Below are 25,094 nucleotides of genomic sequence, written 5' to 3'. Positions count from 1 at the left end.
TCTGCCAGTTTTTCTGGTTAACTTCCTGTTTTGTGCATTGATTACCATCTCTGTCGCAAACCCTTTGCCTTCTGGAACTGATTCTTGGTTTTTGTAAGTTTTGGACATTTCCCTCGTTTACACCGTGGCCTAACTCTTATGTTTTGTTTGTGATCTCTCTGGTTGTTGACCCACATGTTTTTTTGTTTTGACTACAGTTACCGTTCAATTGAACCCCATCATTCAATTGTATGTTTGAGCATCTGTCTGCTGTTTGTAGCATTACAGTTAGACATTTTAAATATTTAAGAGCAGCAGCTTCCTTTGCTGGGTGATGCAGGTGTCCACAAGTGCAGTAGAATCATCACCCTGTCTATCTCCTCACCAGACCAGTTCTGAAAGTGACCTTCGTCACAAAGTTATGCTGCTTTCAGCTGGTGCACAGACGTCTCATGCAGCCGAAGGCGTTCCATTAGCCCAAGGATTAGTCTCAATGTCCAGGGAAGGCTGCCATGTATATGTACGGTGGTTTTTCTTTGGGTTTGTGTTGCATGTAAAATGTACTGCATGAGATAGCGGATGTGTAGAGACACCTAGTGGAAGATAGCAGTGGTGTATGCAAATACTGATGGCAGCAACAGTGACTTTAGTGTTGGTTTTGACCCCATTACATGAATTCCATGGACTTGTGTTCTGGTCAACATGGGTGATGAAGGCTTTTAACATTCTTTTAATTATCCAGTAATGCACCTGAGTGATGTTGCATTGCTCTGTTGTGATTCAACAAATCAGTGACCCTAAAGGACAAGCCTTTTAATGCAGTTAAGTGGAGCAAAAAGGATACAGACATGTACACATGCACATGCTCTCTCTCTCTCTCGCTCTCTCTCTCTCTCTCTCTCTCTCTCTCTCTCTTACATACACACACACACACACACACACACACACACACACACACACACACACACACACACACACACACACACACACACACATACATACACACACACACACACACAGGTTTAATTCTGAGCAATTCTTTGAATGAAAAAGATACTAGGCCTCTGGTCATTGTAGGAGCCATATTGATTTCTGAGTGGCATCTAGTGGACAGGCAGGATGAGAAGTAATTTGGGATAAAAGCAGCAGTCAGAGAGCCAATACAGCCGTCAGCCCCGTGGACCCTTCGAGAAGAGATCACTCTCATTTCTAAGGGCTCTTAATCCAAGTTAGTAGGAAGACACCCAAATTTACCTTCACTGTTTGGTCAGGCTTGGTGTTCTACAGAGAGCACTAGTGGTCAAAATTAGCTATTTAATTACTTGAATAACTAAATAACTAAACTTTTAAATTACAGCTCTCTAATTCCTTCAGGTACTACATTTTGTTGTCGTTGACTCAAGACAAAAGAGAAGAGTGGAATCGGTTACTTTGAGCACAAACCCAATATAATTTTTCTTCCCAAAAGAAAGCACTCTATGTTACTAGTGCACTATAATCCCTCTAGATCAAGCGATTGTGTTAGCAGACAGCAATCTGAGAAGATAAGAAGTGCGTGTGTGTGTGTGTGTGTGTGTGTGTGTGTGTGTGTGTGTGTGTGTGTGTGTGTGTGTGTGTGTGTGTGTGTGTGTGTGTGTGTGTGTGTGTGTGTGTGTGTGTGTGTGAATGCGTTCACCTAAGATACGTTTCAAGCCCCTCTTTACCTGCTAAGATCCAACGAGAGCAATGAGGCAGCGGAATGTGTGTGCACTCCAGCGAAGTGTGCTCGTCTTGCGAGCCGCACCCAGGGAACACGATAGCATCAGGCATGGATGCCTGGCACGTTGCGCAGCACCATGTCGATTTCACCACACCGTCGCCAGGGACTGGCTGAGAACTCTTTATGAGAAGAGATTGTGTTTGTGGAGTAGTGTGTCGTTGTCCACTGCATACAGCCAGGCAGAGTTTCAGACCTGCTATCAGCAGTGATGGTAATAATTTTTACTAGTGATAAGCAATGGGAAATAATAAAATAAAAGTAATAAAATTGGATAATTACCCAAAGTGATATTTGGTGGCCACACTGGAGTTATTAATTAGACCAATTTTTAGCCAAAACCCCATAATGGTACTTTACTAATGCTACTTTGATAATGTTCCCTTAATAATGCTAGCTTAATAATACTACTTTAATAATGCTGATTCAATAATGCTACTTTAAAAATGCTACCTTAATAATGCTACTTTAATAATGTACTTTAATAATGCTACTTTTAAAAGGCTACCTTAATGCACTATGACAGTTGTTATTGTGCTCTTGAAACCTCAGGCACTCACACCAGGTGAAATTGAGTTAGGGTTGTGGTCTTTCACCATGTACAAAGTACAATTTCACCATCAAAGTCTGCATGTTTTATTGCCATAGCAGACTGGCTAAATGAGTGATTAGGCAAGCTTAACTAAACACATTTATTTGGTTTTCTGATAAACTGGGCTGCTCCTGAAGGGCATGCAGACTAGCATGGGTGCCAAATTATAAATAAGTGGAGTACTGTCAGCGTGCAGACGTTTGCCAGGAGTTCCTGCCGTCGGTCCGTGTTTTCATCTTTTTTTCTGTTGTGAAACACCACGTGTTTCTAAAGCACGCATGGTAATTACGTACGAATCTTGCAGGGATAATTACAACCGTTGAGACGCATCCATACACTCGTAACGTGTAATTACAATATTTCTGACAGCACTTGTAGGCACCACTGTTCCCGTCACACAGCTGACGGGCGTTTGAGTGCGAGCTGCTGTCTCTCCTGTAATGGCTCTAGCCCTTTGATGTGGACCTCAGCCCCATTGATGATGAGGAAACAGTAATACGCTGTGTGGTGTGTTAGTTTTGGGCTGAAGGGGCACTGCTCTCCTGGACGTGTGTTCTTGATCTCCTTCCCTTTGATCTTCACCTTTCACTCTGTGTTTTAATTGGCACATTTAATTTGTTTGTTTGTGGTCCTGCGTTTAGTAGATCAATCAGGTCTCCATTCTGTTTGTCCAAGTTAGTTTTTCATTTTCTCACCACCACCAGTAATATGACTGAATCTACTATTAGTACTATTGCTGCTACTACTAATAATAACAATACATGAAATGCAAGATTGTCTTCATTACAAAGTTATCCAGAAGTTCTATACAAGCCTGGAAATTCTATGTGATATGTCAAATAATAAAACTTAACATGAACCCAGGATCCGTAATCCAGTCCTGGAGGGGCTTCCATATGTGAAGAGCTGGATCCCCTATAGTACACAGCTGTAGGATGTGGCTGTAGTAAACAGTTGTAGTACGTGGTTGTAGTATGCAGCTATAGTATGTAACTGTAGCATGCAGCTGTAGTAAACGATTGTAATACGTGGATGTAATATGCAGCTTTAGTACACTGCTGTAGTGGCTGTATTATGCACCTGCAGTAAATGATTGTAATATGTGGCTGTAGTATGCAGCTGTCGTATGCAGCTGTAGTACACAGTTGTAGTACATGGCTGTAGTATGCAGCTGATAGTGGCTGTGTCTTGCCACTCAGAGATCGCACCTGACCATGCCACAAGGTTTTTGCAAATACTACGGCTTTGTCAAAATGTGAAGGGCCAGCACCAAATCTCATGAAGACCATCACAAGAATATTAAATGCAGCTCTGTTTGACCTGTGTTTGACTTGTGTTTTGGGGGTTATTCAGACTCGCTTATGTCTGCTAAGAAGAAGCAGACATAAGAAAAGCTAATGTTGTGTATAAAAGGTTTCCCAGCCCTTTGATGTTAAACATCTTTCTATACAATGTAAAGGTTTATGGTGAAACACTTTGTACAGTCATATTGATTTAATTGTTGGCAATTAAGTTGTCAGTCAGAACCTAGACACACATATACGCACAGAGAGAAAGAGAGAGAGAGAGTGAGAGAGAGGGAAAGTAATTTGAGCTCTTGGCCTAACTCTATTACTCGATTAACATTCCACTTCCTCTATCCATGGATATGAATAACATCAAGGTCAGTTCAAACCTGGCATATCTTCCTTTTGTGCACATTCAAGACTTAATCTCTGACTGCTTAAAGTATCTGTTACTGTGTTACTGTGTTACTTCTGTCTTCAACCTCTGTTCTCTCTCCACACACGCTTTTTTTTCAGCCAGACTGGCAGGTTTGACCTTTTCTTTATAGACAGCTCTGAACCGCTGTGCGGGTGCGTTTAACTGATGGCCAGTGGGTGCTTCTGTTCAGGTCAGGTTCACTCAACAGCTCCTCTCTCCTCATCAGCTGCCTCTGAAACCTCTTCCTCTGCTCTCAACTCCATATCCAGGAAGGCGGGCATGTTCTGAGGCACAGGGCCATGGAGCTGCAGTCTTTCATTCTCTTCCAAAAGCTTCCATACTGAAAGGTTGGAGGGGTCGTTTGTCCGTGCCGCTTGATGTGCGTTGTGGGGGGGCTGCTTGTCGACCATGCGCATAACGCCATGCTCCTGGCAGGTGACACTGATTGCACCCCATTAGGGGGGGGGTGTTGACATTAGCGCAACCTCCTTGCGGGAAGCTATCTGTTTTCACACCACTGCCGTCGCACCCTGCGCGCCCGAGGAAACGTGATATCCCAGGAGGTGCAACGTGAGGCAGTGGAGCTCACTACGGCACCCCGTGAAGATGCGTCTGCGGACAGAGGGCCCTAGCTGAGGCAACTCGGGGAAGACAGCTGCTCTCTCCACTTCTTGCGTTGGAGGCCCGTGTGCTGCATGCAGGACGGGACATGTGCAGCTTGGCCCCGCCTCTCCCTGGGCCGCTTCACCACGCCACATTCCTTGCTCTCTTGACATCTGACCACTGGGCGATTAATTCATGCTTATCAGAATGCTCTTATGAGGTTCCCCTGCCTTCACACGGGCAATGAGGATTACTTCCCATTTGGGCATCAAGGTCACAGAGGATATGTCTGAAAATAGTAGCAATTTCATAATTGCCTCCCAAGTCAGCTAAGCTTCAGCTTAGATGTTTGTAGAGCTTTCCCTAGAGCTGTGAAGACCTTGTAGAAGATTAGACTATGTGAAATGCATTTCCCTGCCAGGATCAATTTCAACACAAAAATCCTAAACCCAAAGAATCCAGGTTATAAAATCTGCTTTGTGTGTAGTTGAAGCAGGAACTAAACACTGGAGGGGGTGATCTTTGACATGGAGGGCAACAAGGATGTGTCTCCAGGTTCCTTTAATCTTACATGATGTTAAGTGTTAACAATGTCCACGTTTACAAATCCCAGAAGAACAGATCTGATCTGAGTCCAGTATGAGTCCAGTCTTAGTTTTCTATAAGTCCTGGTCATGGTTCACAGGGTGTAGGTTTGTGCAAATCCCATCTGGCACATGAACATCTGACCAGGGCAGTGGAGGTGAGGTGAAGGAGGGGGTCACAGCGGGGGGCATCGGGGGTGATGGGAGGTGCCATAGGAGCTGAGACAGGTTGAGACTCAGGAACAGAGGACATCAGGAGTAAATTTACCTCAGCAGAAAGAGAGAAATATGATTAGACATAGTCTAATCTAAATACAAAATTAGTCTAAATACAGAGAAGTGTAAACTAAAGGACTGTAGTGTGCAAAGCTGGACTCAGATCTAGCAATGGCAGGTCTAGCAATGGCAGCACAGTTAAAGGGCGGAGCCAGAAGGCTGCACAGCTAAAGGGCAGAGCCAGAAGGCAGCACAGCTAAAGGGTGGGGCCAGAAGGCAACACAGCTAAAGGGCGGAGCCAGAAGGCAGCACAGCTAAAGGGCAGAGCCAGAAGGCAGCAGGGCCAGAAGGCAGCGAAGCTAAAGGGCAGAGCCAGAAGGCAGCACAGCTAAAGGGCGGGGCCAGAAGGCAGCACAGCTAAAGGGTGGGGCCAGAAGGTAGCGCAGCTAAAGGGCGGGGCCAGAAGGTAACAGGAGCATGAGGCTCTCTGGGGCATCAGCTCTCCACCACTCTCCATTAACAAACCTGAAGTACAAAAGGAGGTGAAGTGACCATCAGAATATACCAATTTACCAAAGGTAGCAAGATATTATGAATATTATGAAGGCTATTACAGTATCAATGAAAAGTTACAAATACATTCAGACATTTTAATGGCTCTCTACATTATGTCTGTATAATGTTTTTACTCTTATATATCCTGTTTTATATAAACAAATATATACAATTGCCACTTGTCTATGTGTCTTCCCAACAAAGAATGAATTTTCATCCTTCCCAATAGAGCAGTTGCTTCTGTTGTGACGTGCGGAGGAACGGACACGACACGTAGCAGAAGGTGCAAACACGAACTTTACTTTGACACTGAACACGTAGCTTCACTGCGGTGGCGCAAGCACAACCAAGTGACACTCACACTGGCATGAAACTTAGACAAAGACGAGCACACGACACTGCGCGAACGCACATTAAATAAGTGAGTTACACAGACCCACGTGACCTCGAGACAAGGCACAGGTGTAACAAACGAACACGCTCACAAACAACCCACACCCACGGAAGTACAAACATGGACATAGCAGCACGCAGACGACGTCATGACACACCCACAGGGAAGGGTCCGGAGCTGTCACCGTGACATCTGTACTGACACAAGTGCTAGCAACAGTCCAACAGCCAACTAAATATCTGTGATAGCATTGCATCACAAGTGCAGTTATTTCATCACAAGTGCAGTCATTACTTAAACTCATCACAGACTTTGGTTGACGTCTTGCTTGCTGTTGACTCAATTTGACGAACATGTGTACATGTTCTGAACTGATTCATTACTGGGAGTCAGTCCCCGCTATCTTATTACACGGAATGCCCCCCACGGTCCCGCGTTTGCACTGCTGGTGGTCCAGCCTGTCTCGGCATCAGCCTGCCGCCCCCCAGCACTGTTTATCTGAGCGTACCCTGCATACCCACCTGGTTGAGTGGTGCTCTGGTGCGGTGAAACTTCATCCGGACCAGAGAGGCCACCAGCTCCTATTCAAGAACCCAGCCCAACTCAGCTCAGCTCACAGCAGGCTGCGGTACACAGACTGATGGCATGCTCTAGATCAGCCTGGGAGGCTGGTCGCTCTTTCCCGTGATCTGTGGGGCATCTGTTCAAACCCCAATTCAGCTCCTGCGACTCTTCATCTGATTGCAGCAGGGGAGACAGGGGCGCAGACGAGAGCTTCACAGAGTAATTTCACAGTTACAACTATTGCAACTGGTTCACTTTCCACACAGTTGGAGATCAATTGATCACTTGTTTATATTGTGTCAATCAAGGCTCTGCGTGAGACTGCAAAGTGTTCGGTACTTGTATGCATGCTGAAATAGAAGGTTCCTGATGTAGAAACAATAATAACATTAATAAGCTAAGGTTCTTAGTAAATACTGAGATTATTATTTGTTGTTAGATGTAGTGTTGTAATTTTTTATTTGTTTTATTGTTAACAATTCTTATTCTGTTTTTTTGCAATATTGCTTATTGACCACAGCCAGTGTCCTCAGGCATGTTGAAAGCCCTTTGGTTTCTTCATGCCATGATGAAATGCCCACCTGGTACCGCCCTTCTGAAATTCATCAGGAATGCCAAAAGGATTTGGCTCGGAGCAACTGATGCACTGTTGTTTTGTTTGTCCACAGAGAAGACGTCAGGACAGCCAATGTCATCGCAGCTGAAGCTGTCACCTGCCTCGTCATCGACAGAGAGTGAGTTCCTCATGTCTTGTCTGTGTGTCTGTCTGTTTGGCTTTGGTTCTGGGTTGCCAATGCCAAAAAAAAAACGTGATAAAACTTTTGTCCTACCAGTGTTTGTCCGTTTATGCCAAGTTGCTCTCTCCAATTTGTAATGACATCACAGCAGCACAGTAAAGACTGTGTCCATGCTAGTGTCCATGCCATGTGTATTCTGTGACAACAGGAAACCAGCACATAGACGCATGTCTGATTCGGTTTGCTTCCCAGTACCACAGACATGTGTCTGATTCTGTCTACTTCTCAGCACTTCTCGTGAAGTACCTCCAGCCTGACACCAGGCTTTGGAAAGGACAGATAAAGTCCAACAGCTTATGCATGTCTACACATGTCCACAGTGCACTGATATAAAACAGCCAGATGTCTATATGCATGGCTCAATTCTCCAGTCTCACATCTGTGGATTGTTTAAGGAATCAGACCTGAGCAAGCTTGCTTTCCAAAATAGATTTTGCTATTGGCCAGCACGTTCAGAAGACGAGGGTAAATGTTCACTGGACATTTCAGCTGCCTGTCATGTGGTTCTGCTCCAGAACCAGTGGCTGATTGAGAAGTTCTACTAAGAATGCCACTGGGTGGGCGGGACTTGCTGTAAAGTAGCCCTTTAAATGCCCATCAGCATTTCACATGTAGCTTCAGGAGCTAAGAAAAGAGCTTTAAATGGTCTCATGAAATGTGTCATCCACAAAGTAATGCTCATTAATGATGAAATGCTTGTAGTGCAGTTAACCTTTTATACCTTAAAAACGTTTCTGGAATGTTTCAGTAATTTAGCTGGACTGTATGTGTAGTGGAATCAACATCTGTGAACAGATGCAAAGCACTTTGTAAGTTGCTCTGGATAAGAGCGTCTGCTACATGCCCTAAATGTAAATGTAAATGTAAATCAAGCCCAGCAGTAGTGAAAGCTAATAATGACATGCCTGGTGTCTAACCCTATGCCTGAGTCTCAGGAAACTGTGGATTGGTGTTATTAGTCAGAAGGCAGTGAGGTTGCATTGCAGTATTAGACTTGCATTGCTAGGCAAACCAGTCGTGTTGTTAGTAACAAATTTCAGTAAGTGTTCACCAGATATAGTATATATGGTATAAAGAGTATTTATGGTGGTATAAATGTATGTTTATACATAAATGTATGTTCATAGTGTGTACTGATCCTCACACACTCACTCGTCCTCACATACTCCCTCGTCCTTACGCACTCATTCATCTACACACACACACACACACACACTCATCCTCACACACTCACTCATCTACACACACACACATACTCATCCTCACACACACACTCATCCTCACACACTCACTCATCTTCACACACTCACACATGGGTCCTGTGGGGCACTACTGCCCTCAGGAGGGGACCTATTTTAGCCAGTTACTCATTGAGTGCGGTACTCTGTGTTTGAGAAATTGGGGAAATATATTTATAATATGATCTGATCTAATTCGTATTCAATACTGAAGTGAAAATCTCAGATATGTCATTACATTTCATGTTTATGTACTAGGTCTTGAATGTGAATGCCACTTAGCCTCTGCGCTACTAAAACAAGAATGCCTTAAAAATAAACAAAGTCTAACCACTGGCTGAACAGGAGTCAGGTTACCTTCCCTACAATCTGAGATGTGGCATTACTAACACAAACTAAAACAGGAAACATCACCAGTATTTTACACAGGAGGACAGTTGGAGGGAAAAAAATGTTCCAGATGTCTGTATATTTTCAGATGGTGAGTGTAAAACAAAACGAAGAGCATGTCACTGCTATCTTTTATATTGGGTAGTACAGTAAGTACTGTGTGTATATCTGTGTGTGTTGTGTAGTATATGGCTCATTTGTAATCTCAGTTAGTATAGATTTGATTCCACACACAGGAACACAGCAGAGCCCACGGGAGGGAAGACAAATACAACAAACATTAAGAGCAAATCTGGGTTATGTAATTGGGATCATATCATAGGTCATATCATAAATAACCATAAATACATGAACACTACATTTTGTAAGTGTCACAGTACAGCCCTGACCTTTGGGCATGAGTTTACGTTGTCTACGTCTAGTCGTCTGTGTCTGTGGATCTTCATGGGTGTGGATGTGTCCGCGTGTGTTCATCAGTCTCACCTGTGGCATGTCTCGTCATCACTCGGGGATTATGTAGTCTGTCTATTTAATGTGCGTTTGCGCAGTGTCCCGTGATCATCTTTGTCTCACCTGACTTTATGTATACGTGTTCTTCGTGCGCTGTCTGCGCTATTTTGTGTACTATTAAAAGTGACATTCGTGAAACCGTGGGACTCGTGCCTCGTCCTTCGCCCTGCCCCAAGCGTCACAGTAAGTGTAGTCTGAAAGGACTCCAGGTGTTTAAAAATGTACAAAATGTTTGATGCAAATATATATATATTTATGGACAGATGAGGCTGGGGATTGGCAGAAGAGAAGGACCACAGAGAGCATGTGACTACCACAATAAAGGAGAACAGAGGGGGTGGCACAGATGAGGGTGGCACCGTTAAAAGCCCTTTAAAACAGCGTGAATCTTTTCACATTTTCAAAATGTATGCATTACAAAGATTCTCTTAACCTTGCAGCTGAAGCATAAATTAGAAGTGTTGGAGAATATCATGAATTAATTTTAAATTTTGTTCATTTAAAGTAATATAAACTGGGGATTTGTGCGGGTCAGTTGGTGTAACCTGAAATTTCCTGCATTGAGAAAGTCATATCTAAAATGGCTGTGGTTGGACATCTGTGGATTTGACAAATACAATAATATGTCATCAGTGAACGGTGAAATATAATGGTGTTACCTGCCCCCTGTTATACCTGACATATTGATATTTGTTATAATATGAGAGAGGACTCCCTTGACAGCGACCCTTGCAAACTACAAGACCATTGGTATTGAGGCCAAAAGACTAGACTGAAAAAGTCTGATGAAATTAGGGGCCAAGTTCATCTTAACTGGGAAAGCAAATTAAAAACTCCATCCGTCTTTTACCTTTTCAGCGTCTATGATGCAATAACCTCAGGAATTTTAGTCCTGTTAAGATAATCAACGCTATTTAAAATATGGCAGCTTAAATGGTCTGGTCTATATCTCAGTTTAAAAATACAGTCTAGTCCATCTTAATTAAGCAAGGAAGCAAAGATTATTATCTACATGCCAATGTTTGTCCAATAATCTTAATCTCTACACCAGCATCACGCGAGTTTTCCTCTTTATTTTATTTATTTATTTATTTATTCTTATTGAGGAGAAAAATTGAAATGTGCATATATCATTACAGATACAAACTTTTCCTCAAACAATTTTTGATTATTTTCAATCAAAAACAAACAAAAACCCTCAAATCTCTCTCACATTCACATACACACACACACACACACACAAAAACAAGTTGTAACTGTCACGGTGAGGCGGCCCCCTACTGGTCGCCTCCTTCCACAGCAGCTGTTGTTGTTGTTGTTGTTGTTGTTGTTGTTGTTGTTGTTGTTTTGTGACGTCGTGTGCATCCCTCAGGTGGGCGGAGCCCGTGATCCGTCTCACCTGAGGGTCGTTTGTTTGCCTATATATGTCTTGTCTTTGTACCAGTTGACCGCTGGTCATTGTATCCTTAATTTGGATCTATTGCACGGGTTTTGGTTTGCACACTTTCTATTAAACCATCCTTTTTCCCTAAGACTTGGCGTGATCGCTTCCTTTTTAGTTTGCACACCCTGCCCGTCACAGTAACTAAAAATTATACAAATATGATGACAGTAAAATGCAGTGCAATTAAATTAGCAGTTTCAAAGATATAAATAAATATAAATAATAAAAAAATATATAAAAAAACAACAAAGCCCCCAGTCAGCTGGTATAACCTGAAGAGATTTAAAATATGTAAAAAAAAAAAAAAAATGTTACAGTACTGCCTTTTAAGGTAGATCGTACCTGTTCCATAGTAAGGAAGTGCATCACATCATGGAGCCACCTTGAAATGGAAGGGGGTTTTGAGGATTTCCACAGTAGCACTATGCACCGTCTCGCCAATAGAGAGGTGAATACTAAAATATCAGACTGAGCTCTGCTGAGCAAAGACAAATCAGCGGAAAAACCAAATATCGCAATTAAAGAATCTGCAATGATGTCGGTGCCCAAAGTGTTTTCCTCTTTAAATAAATAACAAACCAACAAACGTTATATTGTGATGTTTGATAGCAGGGGACTTAAGCCAGAACACAGTGTGTAATTCTGAAGGATGCCCAACCTGACTTAGAGTTTTACGAGAAGGCATTGATATAACAGCCACCCACACCTGTTTAATATATCACGGAATATCATGGTATGCCTCCTAAATAGTTGGTATGAAAAGCCCAGGCAAATAAGAACATTTGAGTCTGAAAACGACGAATGTACAAATGTTTAACAGATGTATTATGCAAGCGCAGGACTTGTACAGGTTTGTGTTAAAGTGGGGAAGTCAGGCCATCTCCACTATACAAGCAGCCATATTCGCCAAGACTAACGGCGGTGGGCTCAAATCACGTAAATCTTCCCTAAAACCTTCTGAAAGGGCACCGGCAGATAAACAACCTTGTATTTGTAACACTTGTCAGCATTGGCATGTACTGTATTATTATTGCAGTCAAGAATTTGACCTGAGTGTTTTTTTTTTAACAAAAAGGAACTCTTGTGCTGGAGTAATTCTGTCTGCTCTGAATTTTGCAGTTCTTTTAAGCATCTGATTGGAGGTTTGGAAGACGTCTCAAACAAAGGCTACGAGGACGCTGGAGTCAAAGCAAAGTAAGATCCTTTCACCCAGCTCTCTTCCACAGAGCCACCATACACCCCAACCCATTCATGTTCACTAGCTGCCCCCTGCACATTTATAACCATACAGCCAAATATACAGACACAATGTGCACTTACATGCATTCATCTCATTACCAGAATACAAGATCACCTGTTTCCCCTGTTATCAGACTATTAATAATTTTCCTTTAATGAGTTTGTCTGTGAGGCATATGCTTAAGTTTCTAGACAAGGCATGAGTTAATTGGTCTGCATTTCTCATTTGATTTGCGTGTCTGGCTAAGTCTCTGACCTGCTCATGGTTATAATTATCTGTTGGTCGGAGGCTTTCGGGAAGGAGTAACACAATCTGACTGCGTGCTTCATGAACCTTTTTCTTAAGCCTCTGAGCAGAGTGCGGAGAAATAAAATGTTTCTTTTTCTGATCAGTCGGAGACAGGTCTCATCTGGAGTGGAACAATACATTTGTCAGTGCTGAGTTGCTACAGTTTTTCTGTGAGTGAAGAGAACTTCTACATTATTATGATCACGCACCACAGGAGAGTGCTCTGTCCGTGTTAACACCAGACTGTCTGCTGTGTAGAGAGATTTTATATTTGAATTTTCTTCCATGCAGATGATCATAAAATCTGAGAGGTTTTTGTTGCATATTTTTGGGCCATGAAATCTGCAAAAAATCAAGCAAAAGTCCCTGAGGTTGTAGAATGATCCAGCTTCTGTTATTTTTCTTATAAACTTGAGCAATGTAATCCTATAAACACACAGACGTCCTAGATATACAAAGACTAATTGTTCGCCACCACAGAGCAGTGTGAGAAAGGCAGTGGTGTCCAGGAGACCTTCAACCATCTGTGGTGGCCCAGGGCTGAGGTTGAGTCTTCATCCTTCTGCATGGATCCATGGTGCTGCTGATGGCAAATCATACACATTTCACTTTGTGTTGCTTTTTTAATATGCACCTAGAACAAGTTGAAGAGCTCCAACTTGTGACTAAAACCAGTGATGCTGGTACAAGAGCCCCACCTTGTGGTTTCAGATATTTATGTATAGTGATGGCCCAGTAAATATAGACTTTCCTTGTGTAACCAAAATACCTTCCTTGGTTACTTATGATGTAATGGCATGAGAGGCCATTTATATACATAGTGGTATAGTGCAGTGGTATGTTGAAACTGCCTGTGATCTTTAATAATGTCTTAGCATGTGCACTATCACTCTCTGTTTTACTATCATTCGGTTGTTATGGTAATGCTGTAGTTTAGGTGTATGAATTATTGAATATATTATACACATATACTTTCTGTGAACGGCATGGCTCATGCTGACGCTCAGGGGAGTTACCTCTTACACACTGCCTTCTCTTCTGGCCTCTCTCCTCTACTCCTCTCTCCTCTCCTCCTTTCTTACCAGCTGTGTGGACAGTCTTTAAGCATCCTGTGTCTGTGATGAAGCCACTCACAGCTCTATGCAGTCTTCCCAAAGCAGCCTCTTTCACTTTAACTATCTTGGTCCAAGGGTGAGTCCCGTTGCCATGGCGGCCGATCAGTCGTATGAGCCGGGCCCGCAGTTGTCTGAGATCAGCTCCCGTCGTCTCGAGGGGGCTTGCATCACGCAGGAGATGAGAACAGCGTTCATAAAACACCCTGCACCCATTAAGCTAGCTAAACAGGGCTCAAGAGCACATCTGACCAATTTCCTAGCTTAGTTACTAGGATACCAGCCTATTGGCCTATTACATGCTTATTTATTAATTTTGTTATTGTTGATTTTTTTTTAGGTGTCAATTTTAGAATTTTATCTCCCACTGACTCAGAGAAGCTATGTATGTTATGCTTCCAAATTGGGGAGCGGCTTTCAGCAGATTTATTTTGAATATTTCTAGTGGCGTCAATTGCAGGTTCAGAGATTAAAAGTCCTCACCAGGATTTTGCTCAAGCTTGCTAGATTTTCTAATTAGCAATCCAGGTAAAATTAGTGGAATCAACACAATCCAGGAAGCCTGAGCAAAATCCTGGTGAGGACTTTTAATCTCTGAACCTGGAATTGACACCTCTAAATATTTCCACACAGGCGTGATCACCTAACCAGCGTGGCATTTCTGTGAAGAAGCTCCATGGTGGATCCTTATGAGAAAAGCTCTCTGGTGAATCCTGTCAGTGACTTCCTGTTACCTCTGACTGGCCCTGCGCAGAAGTAGCTGAGCACTCTGCAGAGGCCCGTATCACATCACCCTGTGAGTGCCAGCAGAGACACGGAGACATTCTGTCCAGGATCCATGCAGACAGGGGAGAGACCTTGTACTGTACCCTGCCCTCTGAGTGCCAGGCCTCGGTCTAGGGGCTTACCTCGATCCTGACCCTGCAGAAGAACATGGCCTTAGAGAAACAAGCCTGCCTGGGTTTTTCTTGCTGATGGGCCAGTTAAACACAGAGGAACTTTTTGCTTCCAAAAAATCCTCGTGCTTCATCAAGCGTTCCTTTGTGGTCTGAAGAAGTTGCCAGTTTTGGCTTACATTTTAGAAAGGTGTTCATCTGAGCGGTTCTTTAAGGTGAAACAGTTTAAAAGTTAGGAATGTTCTTGGGAATTTTTCTGCTTGACAGCGAAAAGGAGTTATCCTGAAGGATTAAGTAGTGAAGGCTAAAGCTTAAGAGTGAGAGATATGATTTTAAAATGAAGAGGGACGGGCATGCGAGAGGCCATTCCTTCCCGGAATCACCAAGCATAAACACCTTCTATATGCAGCAACAGAGGACACCTCCAAAAGTGAGCCAACCTTACAAACCATGTGACCCAAATGCTGTTTTGTGGTTGGCTGGCCACAGGTGCACTCCCTGGAGACATAAACAACATACTCATGTTTAGTGTTCTTGGCACGCAAAGGCGTGTTCCCTCGACATTTTAACATCTCTGCACGCATTTAGGTTATTGGTTACCTGCACAAGTTATGTTGCAAGGACAGCAATGGATATTGACTTAGTTAGTTCAGCATTATTCAGCAGAGTATTCTGCCACCATAATTCATGGAAGTGCTGACAATAATGCCACTGCCTTGTTTGAGATCTCTAAGCCCCCAGAATCTATTGACAGTAGAAACACAATCCTCTCGGCATGTTATGTAAACTTTATTTTTGTGCCTGACCTTAGCTGCTCAAGTGAAATCCATTTGACCACTCAGCTCATCTCACACAGACTCTTCACAAGGTCAATTGTGTTTTTAAGCAGTGGACAGGAAATCCCACGTTTTATGCTTGTACTTTAGTGTTGTTATATAGAGATCAAAGAAAGGCAGTACGTCTTTAAGCATGTACTCACAGCCAACTGACTATAAGTGACAGACTGAAATCAATAGCCTCGTGTGTGTAATTCAGAGTAACAGCTTCAAGATTTCAGTTCTACCTGTGTAGCAGGACTGGATGAGTATGCAAGTCTAGTCGTCTGTATTGTTTAAAGCCCAAATCCAGCTCAACTATGTGCAGTGGTCCAATGGCAAAAGGTATGACCAGAATAACAGTACCACGCAGAGACAGCAAAGCTAAAACTGGTGGAATGTCTGTACAATGTCAGGGCATTAATGTTCTAAAGGTCTGATGCTCAGATTTAGCAATGTTTTTTTTTCAGCTTACTACAATTTTTGAAAGACATCTTTGAAGAGTAACCCCCAACTAATTCAGTCCAACTGTAAAGAAAAGGTCATTTTATGGGCACTGAATTAGCATGTTAATGATCCTCGCCGTCATCGTCTGCTGCTGTATGTGCAGTACGTTAAAGATGCTGTATGTGCAGTACGTTAAAGATGCTATATGTGCTGTATGTGCAGTACATTAAAGATGCTGTATGTGCTGGATGTTAAAGATGCTGTATTTGCTGTATGTGCTGGATGTTAAAGATGCTGGATGTGTGGACGTGTGGATGTTGTGCAGTGATTGAGAAGATATTTACAGAAGCAAAGTGAAAATCAGGGTGGAGCACAATATTTGCTGACAAGATATCAAACAGCAAATCCACACTGTTAAACTCCATGAACCTACATGAAGGTACAAGATGAACATGCCACTCAGTGAAAAGTGGCTTCAAAGCCCCTTTGATAAAAGTGCTAATATTGATGCTAATTAGTAGCATACACTGTTCATGTAGTGCTTGGTGTCAAATTTACATTTCAAACATTTATTCCTGGCACAAAGTGTTACGGCTACTCCATCTCAACGCAATTCCAAACGCTTCAACTAAAACCTAATGTGACAAGGCCTAACCCACTATGTGCTGACCTAGGCTGTCATCCCAGGTTGAAGGAAACCTAGCCATGCTGCCTGTAGCTGCATGATATCTTCAGCCATTTAATGCATCTTCTCATAGCTGAGTGGGTGCCAAAGCCAGGCTTATCTACTCACTGAGCCGCAAGAAAGCTGGCCTCACCAGGCTAGGACCAGGACATGGGGCAGGACCCAGGCCTTGTTTTTACAGCTGTGCTCTCAGAGGTGGACACTTGGGGACGAAGGAACGTGCCCAGGTATGGTCCCCTCACACAGCTCTTCAAATGTTCCTCGGCTCTATCTGAGTTTTAGAGGCCACGTAAGGAACTTTCCTCTGGAGAGTATTGTGTTTGGGGTTTAACATGAGCTGTTTTGTTTTAGTGTTGCGTAAAGCCTGTCGGCAGAGTGAATCTAAGGACACAGAACATTACATAATTCTTCTCAGCATCTTCTGCAATATACCTGCACTCTCCTGATCAATCAGTAAGAGCAGTGTGCATTAAGAAAAATAAAATAAATATTTTAAAAACACTATAAACTATAGTCATGGTATGGGTATGGGTTGATTAGCCGACCAAGGTGTGCTGGGAGCTGATAGTAAATATGTGGCCTTAGCTGGATTCAAACACTTGTCCAGATGGCACTGGTGCGGGCCCCTGCCTCAGTGTGCTAGACTTGTTTACTGGTGTGTTAAAGTGTCGCTGGGGTGCCAGCCTCCCAGGGGAGGTGTTGCCGTGCTGTCCTCAAACTCAGTGGAAAATCACGACGCCAGCCATCAGCAGCTCTGTTCAAAGCCCTCGCCTTGCAGATCAGCTGTCATCAGCTCAAAGCCTGCGCCATGTGATCCTCTTCCCTCTTACGGACTTCAGAGAATCCACATTCAAGCTGTCACCTTTCAAGGTATTGTGGCTGTGGTTTCCATGGTGACGGTAAACATGGCTAACCAGCCTAGCAAACGACCGTAGAATGGTGACTAATATGAGGAATTGCCTATGTGGCATTACTAAGACTTATAAAGATTTATGAATGGGTCTAAGCAAATCATATTGATTTGTTTATATTAGATTATCTGAACAACTTGGTATGGTTGACTTAAATTTATTCATAATGTAATATACATTAGTATTTATTATATACACACAAATATTTATTATATGCAGTTGAAATGGGACAGTGATAAGTGGATGTGCAGTCCTTTATGGAATGCAGCATAGCAGAGAGTATCCCACAGTCCACCTCTATGAGTTTAGAAGCACTGATGGTATCAGAAGCCTCAGACCACAGAATATTTCTACATTTTGTGCCAATGGAGCGCTAAAAAGGTTCAGTCCAGCCAGCGAGTCTGGGACTGCTAAACTAAGTATCCATAGCCTGTGGGGGATACGTGAATTGTGACCTGACAGAAAAATGCACAAGAAAGTGTGAGTTTGACAGTTTGTCAGGATATTCAAGGGGCAAGTCTGTCCAAACCCTCCATTCTGACAGAGGCAGAGCAAGCAGGACGCGGCTGCCCCAGAATGGACTTGCACAGTGGACAGGGCCTCCTTCCCTGACCACCTACTACTCTCTTTCTTACTGCCTGCATGTGTCAGTGTCTCTACACATCCTGACCGCCACTGCCCAAAGCAGAGAGCATGGGCTTTTACATGTGTGGTGATGTTTGTCCCACTCGAGCATCAGGCCTGTGTTGCTGATGTCATAACCTTGCTGGGTCTGATTTCAGATGGATCTGATTTCAGGGTGGTTTCTGCGGCCTGAAGTGTGGTGGGAGTGTTCTGTGTCCTTATATGTGCCCTGGTGCAGCGTACCTTAGGCAAATCTGGACCTACTGGAAGACAGAGTACTTCACTGCTACACACCGCTTAACTGCTGTGCTTTATTAACAACTTTTACACAATTATTCTTGAGAGTCTGGAGAGGAAGGGAAGCTTATTTACAGACCCTCGATTAGAAATGTGCATTCAGGATCACAATAATTATCTGACAGCAAACTGTCCGTACCAGCCGTACCATGACCGTACCAGCATGTTAGCCATTTTATATCTATTTGGCTAAAGGTGATCATGAAGGATATGTGTACCTACCTGAATACCCATGACCAGTCTCATAAGTGGTATAGCACAGAGGGGAAATCAGAGCTGATGATTGACACTAGTTGTCTGCAGCAAGCCCAAGGTGTGAATGACACTAACTGGGGGAACCATGACCCATGTTCATGGGCTAAAAATACTGCCCTAAGCACGGGGGGGACACTCACCCGCCTACGTGGCATGTGACTGACGTTTAATCACCAGGATGCCGCTGGTCTCACAGCACACAAGCAGAGACAGCACTCAGAGCACTCTCACCTCTGCTTAGGCTGAAGCTCCAACTCAGTGAAGGTTTCCTGCCCTCGAGCGTTCTTCAGGGGAGGAACTTCCCAAACCTACCTTTGCTTTTGCTGTGTTTCCGTCTGCTTGGGGGTTGTCTAACCAAGAAAGATGTCCATCTAGGGAGTCTCGCATCACTCTTGCGTTTCGCCACCCCGGTGCAGATCTGGCGAGTGAGGGTTATCCGAGGGTGAACTCCATGCAGAGATACCCCCAGGAGCCAGACCACTCCACTCCTCAGCGGTACAGCGCTCGAAATGTAAACCAGAAATGGCGCCTTAATTCCACCTTTGAGCGGGGCCTGTCACGAACACTCTGTCGAACGTGCTCTTGAAACGGGGAGTCGAAGGTGCTCTGCATGCCATATTTTGCAAGACCCTCATTGCAGTGTCGCTCTGCTTTTTTAAGAAGGCTCTACTGGACTGTGCTCCATTACCTGGTCTGAGCGACAGGAGGGCGGATGCGTGAGCTACTCCTTGCCCCGGCCCGGGAGCGGAGAGAGAGGGGCCGCGTCAACAGCCTGCCCATCTCCATTCCCACTCCGCTGACATTGCCTGTCTTGTATTCCCTTCACACCTCTAAGAAGTTCCCCTTTTTTCACTTCAAAAAATGCAGATACGAGGCGGAAAACGCCTTCTTCTCCAGCCTGAAGCTGGTGGACTTCAACATCATTGACACCTTAGGGGTGGGAGGATTTGGACGAGTTGAGCTGGTAGGATGGCTACATGCGCATGCTTTATTTCTCATTTCAACCACCAAACGCATTCTATACTTTTCATAATAATCTAACGTTTCAGCTTATCTACTATTATCACCAGATCTTACTGACACCAACTGCTGACCAATTGATAATGGATTTCAGTGCCACTGTTATATAGTTTTACTTCTGACAATGAATAAAACATGAATAAACATCTTTATTTATACACAGTGTTCTATAACTACTAACATGCTCTTTTCATTTTAATGAGAAAGATTTTATGAGTTTGCGCTATGTGGCATCTGTAGCAGATGCTGGGGTAATGTGCTGGTCAGGGTCTAAGTATGCAGCTGCGCTAGTCAGGGTAATTTTCCACTATCGGTATAGAGCTCCATATCAGTATAGATGTCCATTACCTGACTTGAATTACCCTCACTCTGTTTTTATTTTAGCTACGCACCCCTCAACATTAAATCTAAATTAAATCTTAATCTTGATTTATAAGCTATTATTAAGACATAAAACCCATTAAGGGGATTTGCAGTGGCTTGAATAAACAATTAAAACCTGAAAATCCTGAGGTACATCAGTGCTGTGAGGAAAAACACTGGTAGTCTGGCCTAAAGAGGAATCCCCATGTCCTTGGGCTATTTTAGGCTGTGGTAATGACACTGGCCTTTAGGTGGACTGCAGCAGGTTCTCCAGTAGAGCAAGTGCTCCCTCCAATATGTGAAGAATCTCTGCCCTCTCGCAATCTATATTCAGGTTACCAGAGCCACGAATAAACTGTGTGTCATACTCTAGAATTAGCACACGGCACACACCACTGCGAGCGTGTAAATGCGGTTTGTTTGTGCTGCACAGCGTTTACACGTCTGCGCTCGTGTTCCAAGTCTTCTTGGTTCTCACCACAGGTGCAGCTCAAAAGTGAGGAGACCAAAACGTTTGCCATGAAGATCCTGAAAAAACGGCACATTGTGGACACAAGGCAGCAGGAACACATCCGCTCGGAGAAGCAGATCATGCAGGAAGCCCATTCAGACTTCATAGTGAGGTAGTTTCCAGACTCCACCACAAGCATCCACATGATTGGTTCACACAAAAATAGTACATGAAATGTTTGAAAGCCAGTTAGCTTGATTTGGATAAGTGTTCACTCCTTAATAGCAATACTAACATTCCCGTAATGTAGATGTGCCATATTTGTCAATTGTGATTTTCACCCCAATCGAAATTTGTCCTCCGCATTTACCTATCTGTGCAGTTAGAACACACACACTAGTGATTACTAGGGTGCTGTGGTGCACACGTGCCCAGAGCGGTGGGCAGCCCTAGCCCAGCACCCAGGGATTATTTGGGGTTAGGTGCCTTGCTCAAGGGCACCTCAGTCATGGCCTCAGGCCTGGGAATTGAACCCACAACCCTCCGGTCATAAGACAAGTTCCCTACCACCAGATCATGACTGCCCCACACACATGTATGTTATCAAAGGCAAAACTGATAACTAAAGAGACAATTGCTTTCAACAAATCAAGATTCTCACAAGTTCCTGTGCTGTGTGCTGATACAGGTTGTACAGGACATTCAAAGACAGCAAATACCTGTATATGCTGATGGAAGCTTGTTTGGGGGGAGAATTGTGGACCATTCTTAGAGACAGGTAATGACTCTGTGACATTGCTGCAGCTGATATTCTGTCTAAAATGGCCATAGATTCTGACATAGTGGTTTGCCCACAGAGGCTCTTTTGAAGACTCCACTACACGGTTTTACACAGCCTGTGTGGTGGAAGCCTTCGCATACCTGCATTCCAAAGGGATCATCTACCGGGATCTTAAGCCAGAAAACCTCATTCTAGATCACAGAGGCTATGCCAAGCTGGTGAGGTCGCAGTCATCAGATACCTTGATTTTCTTCTTTTTCACTGGTGCACTAAATTTGTGTGGTGACTTCAGGACCTTTTATGTAGGAGCCTGATCTCATATATTGGTTTCGATTCAGGTGGACTTTGGCTTTGCCAAAAAGATTGGATTTGGGAAGAAGACATGGACCTTCTGTGGAACGCCGGAGTATGTAGCACCAGAGATAATTCTTAACAAGGGCCATGACATCTCTGCAGACTATTGGTCACTGGGTATACTGATGTACGAACTCCTAACTGGCAGGTAATGACACCTTTTTGGAGCGTTTTACAACTATTGAGAAAGATTTTTGAGAAGACATTTTAGCTCTTTTAAACTGAATTATTACTGTATCAGACACAGGAGTTTTAAGGAGTCTGCTCAAACAGATCTACTACTCTTCCAGCCCACCGTTCTCAGGGCCGGACCCAATGAAGACATATAATATAATCTTAAGAGGTATTGATATGATAGAATTCCCAAAGAAGATCACCAAAAATGCTGCCAACCTAATAAAGAAACTATGCAGGTAAATGTTCCTCAACATATTATTCCATATAACAGCAAATCAGTCAATGATTTCCTAAACATAAATGTGACCTCACTGTACAGGGACAATCCATCAGAGAGACTAGGCAACTTGAAAAACGGGGTGAAGGATATTCAAAAGCACAAGTAGGTGGTGTTAAAATATGTAAAGATTGCTGCAAAAAGTACAGTTTACTTTTCAGCTGTGCTTATCCTGAATCTCTGTACTCCAGATGGTTTGAGGGCTTTAACTGGGAAGGACTGCGCAAAGGTACCCTCACCCCCCCAATCATCCCTGATGTAAGTTCAGTAATCTGTCATTGGCAGCCTGGATTAATGACGATGATTTCACACTCATCAGTCATATATTGAAACCAGCACTGAGCTGTTTGTGCCTTTGTCTCCTTAGGTGTCATCTCCCACCGACACCAGTAACTTTGACAGTTTCCCTGAGGAAAATGAGGACCCACCACCTGACGATAACTCAGGATGGGACAATGATTTCTAATCTCGGGTCGTGTGCCTGCCCGTGTTCTGGTCCGACTGGCCCATCAGGGCATGGGCAGGGTCTTCAGGACACCCTTCAGTTCGAAGTGACTGCTGCTCAAAGGAGGTGGAAAATATATTTAAAAAAGAGACAGCCCAGCTCTGGGTCACCGTGATGCCTTCCCCAACGCTGCTCCCCCTCCTGGAGCTGCCATTGGATGTTCGTGCTCCCTGCAGTGCTCAGCTCACCCCCCCCACATAACCACCCCAGCCCCACTCCCTGCTGTGCGCTGTACTCTAGGTCTCCCGCACAGGGCTAGAGGCAGACTGCTTGCTAGTTTCATAAAACATAGCTTTACTTCTCATTCTCTTGAGTTACTGTGCCCTTTCCCATACATTTCACATACTTTTTAACTGATTGCACAAGCAGTGAAATCAGTTAGAGCTTGATCTGCACTTAAATGAGTAAGAAGTGGAAATGTCCAGTTTCCTACTATAAATCTGGTTCCGATAAAGGTCCATGCTCATTAGCCTATTTGAATTTTAGTTTGGCCATTGTAATAATATATGATGTATATGTGGTTATGACTTTTGGAATTTAAGATCCCCCAAGCTGTATCAGATAATACACAAAGAGGCACTGTACACAATGCATTGTGAAGGTAAAGTTCCTTAATATGATGAAATGCCTTTCCATGTTCATCCTTTTTTGTTGTTCTTGAAGACATACTATTTGATATTTATTTAAATCAATTTCCTTTAACAGTTAGACACTTTGTAATGCTTCAGATCACACTTCGTTCTTTTTACAAATGGATTTAAAGAAACAGCAACACAATGCAAACACAATGCATTCATTAACACTTTAGTGTTATACTTAGGCAAGTTCCTGCCTACACAATTCACACCACCAGGGGGCAGGCTGTGATAACCACAAGTGATCTAGTATGTCAGCGTCAGGGTGGCAGTTGGAAGAGAGAACAGAGAAACACAAAACAATCGAGTATGTTGTGCACTCTGCTATATTGCCCACCCTGTCATTGCTGGTCATGCATTTTTTTTATCATGACCTTTGACCTAAAACAGAATCACAGTTCCAGCCCTATCCACATAAACAATGACTAGAAGACTGCCTCCTGAGGGCCAGTGATGGCTTGAACAGAAACAACTGTGCTGGAAAACCAATTATGGATTGTTATTTATTGTAGGACCAGAGATAAATATTTGTGTATATATTCAGTGCTAATATTTTGTGATACTCGTAGATGGGGAAAAAAACTTTGTGTGAGAGAAAACCCAGATCTGTTATTTAATTTGTTTGAAATATGTTTATGTATGGTCTTTTGTAGCATTGGTTGATTTCTTTTGCCCCCTCTTCTCCGTGGTGGAGACTGTGCCCCTGTATCTCTGGAGTCATTGGAAGTGCCTTAACTCAACGGCATTCAACACAGACCCCACCTTTGTTTTGAAGCTGCATAAACAGGTCAAACGCCTCAAAAATGTTCCTTAGTCATTTGTGGCTTTTTTTAAGGTTCAGCAATTTATATGCCCTTTTCTTACAATAAAAGCGCCAAACAAATTGATGTATGTTTACAGTCATGTCCAGTGTTCTCGATGTTTAAAAGTGTATTAACAGGCATGTCCAGTTTTCCAGTGTTTTTGCTGTGATCCAAATTATTTATGCTAATGATTCATGACCACTTCTAAATATTCCACTCATAATGATCCCAAGTGTTGGGTTTGTGCTCTGATAACGTACTGAGACACGTCAGTTGGCGATAATGTTTTGTAAACAGGTCTCTTCCCTTTTTCAACAGATAAACTTGGCTGCTAGAAAAAATTGCCTGCTCCTCACCAAACACAATGCGAAATCAAGAAGGCATCATTTCAGTGCAGATTACATCATTGACCCATAACTCAAATATATAGTTGTCGGTTATATATCAATAATAGAGAGGAAAAGAAAAAAGATACAGTGCATAAAGTACAGTATTATTTCTGGGTGTTCTGTGCTTATATACATTTTAAATACATTATTATTTAAATACATTATTGATAATAATATCCTTGCTGAGAATTTGTGTAACCACATTTTCCTAAGAAACAATTCCTTTGCCATATCCCAATGGTTTGATCTTTCTTTTTCCCTTTCAAACAACTGGACTTAATCCACATATATGATCTAATCTTAATTCGGTACATTGGAAAGTGTCGTTTTGTGCCTAAATTGTGATACGCAAGTCAGTTCGTGTTAACCAAAATGTATGGGGCCCATTTGAGAAACAAGCGCCCTTTCTTCGTTGCGCTGCGAACACGAAGTCCTGCTGCACA

The 25,094-nt window shown here is 43.2% G+C and overlaps 1 protein-coding gene across 3 annotated transcripts in view; it reads left to right on the top strand.

Moving 5' to 3' along the window:
• The window catches only part of prkg1b (protein kinase cGMP-dependent 1b), an 82,393-nt gene extending 58,047 nt beyond the window's left edge, over positions 1 to 24,346 (top strand). For 2 of the 3 annotated variants that reach the window (XM_077000632.1, XM_077000630.1), the window contains exons 8-18: positions 7,616 to 7,681; positions 12,446 to 12,520; positions 19,764 to 19,860; positions 20,763 to 20,902; positions 21,419 to 21,508; positions 21,588 to 21,729; positions 21,850 to 22,013; positions 22,156 to 22,278; positions 22,362 to 22,424; positions 22,511 to 22,577; positions 22,687 to 24,346. In XM_077000632.1, coding sequence (XP_076856747.1) covers positions 7,616 to 7,681; positions 12,446 to 12,520; positions 19,764 to 19,860; positions 20,763 to 20,902; positions 21,419 to 21,508; positions 21,588 to 21,729; positions 21,850 to 22,013; positions 22,156 to 22,278; positions 22,362 to 22,424; positions 22,511 to 22,577; positions 22,687 to 22,785 — 1,126 coding nt within the window. In that variant the 3' untranslated portion in view covers positions 22,786 to 24,346. Of the gene's footprint in view, positions 1 to 7,615; positions 7,682 to 12,445; positions 12,521 to 19,763; positions 19,861 to 20,762; positions 20,903 to 21,418; positions 21,509 to 21,587; positions 21,730 to 21,849; positions 22,014 to 22,106; positions 22,279 to 22,361; positions 22,425 to 22,510; positions 22,578 to 22,686 lie in introns of those variants that run through there. The other variant, XR_013130093.1, reaches the window with a different exon arrangement.
• The last annotated feature ends 748 nt before the right edge of the window (positions 24,347 to 25,094 follow it).

This window comes from Brachyhypopomus gauderio, chromosome 3, assembly GCF_052324685.1.
Source record: "Brachyhypopomus gauderio isolate BG-103 chromosome 3, BGAUD_0.2, whole genome shotgun sequence".
Taxonomy (NCBI): domain Eukaryota; kingdom Metazoa; phylum Chordata; class Actinopteri; order Gymnotiformes; family Hypopomidae; genus Brachyhypopomus; species Brachyhypopomus gauderio.
The sequence above is the reverse complement of the archived record's forward strand: the minus strand, read 5'-3'. Positions and strand labels throughout refer to the sequence as shown.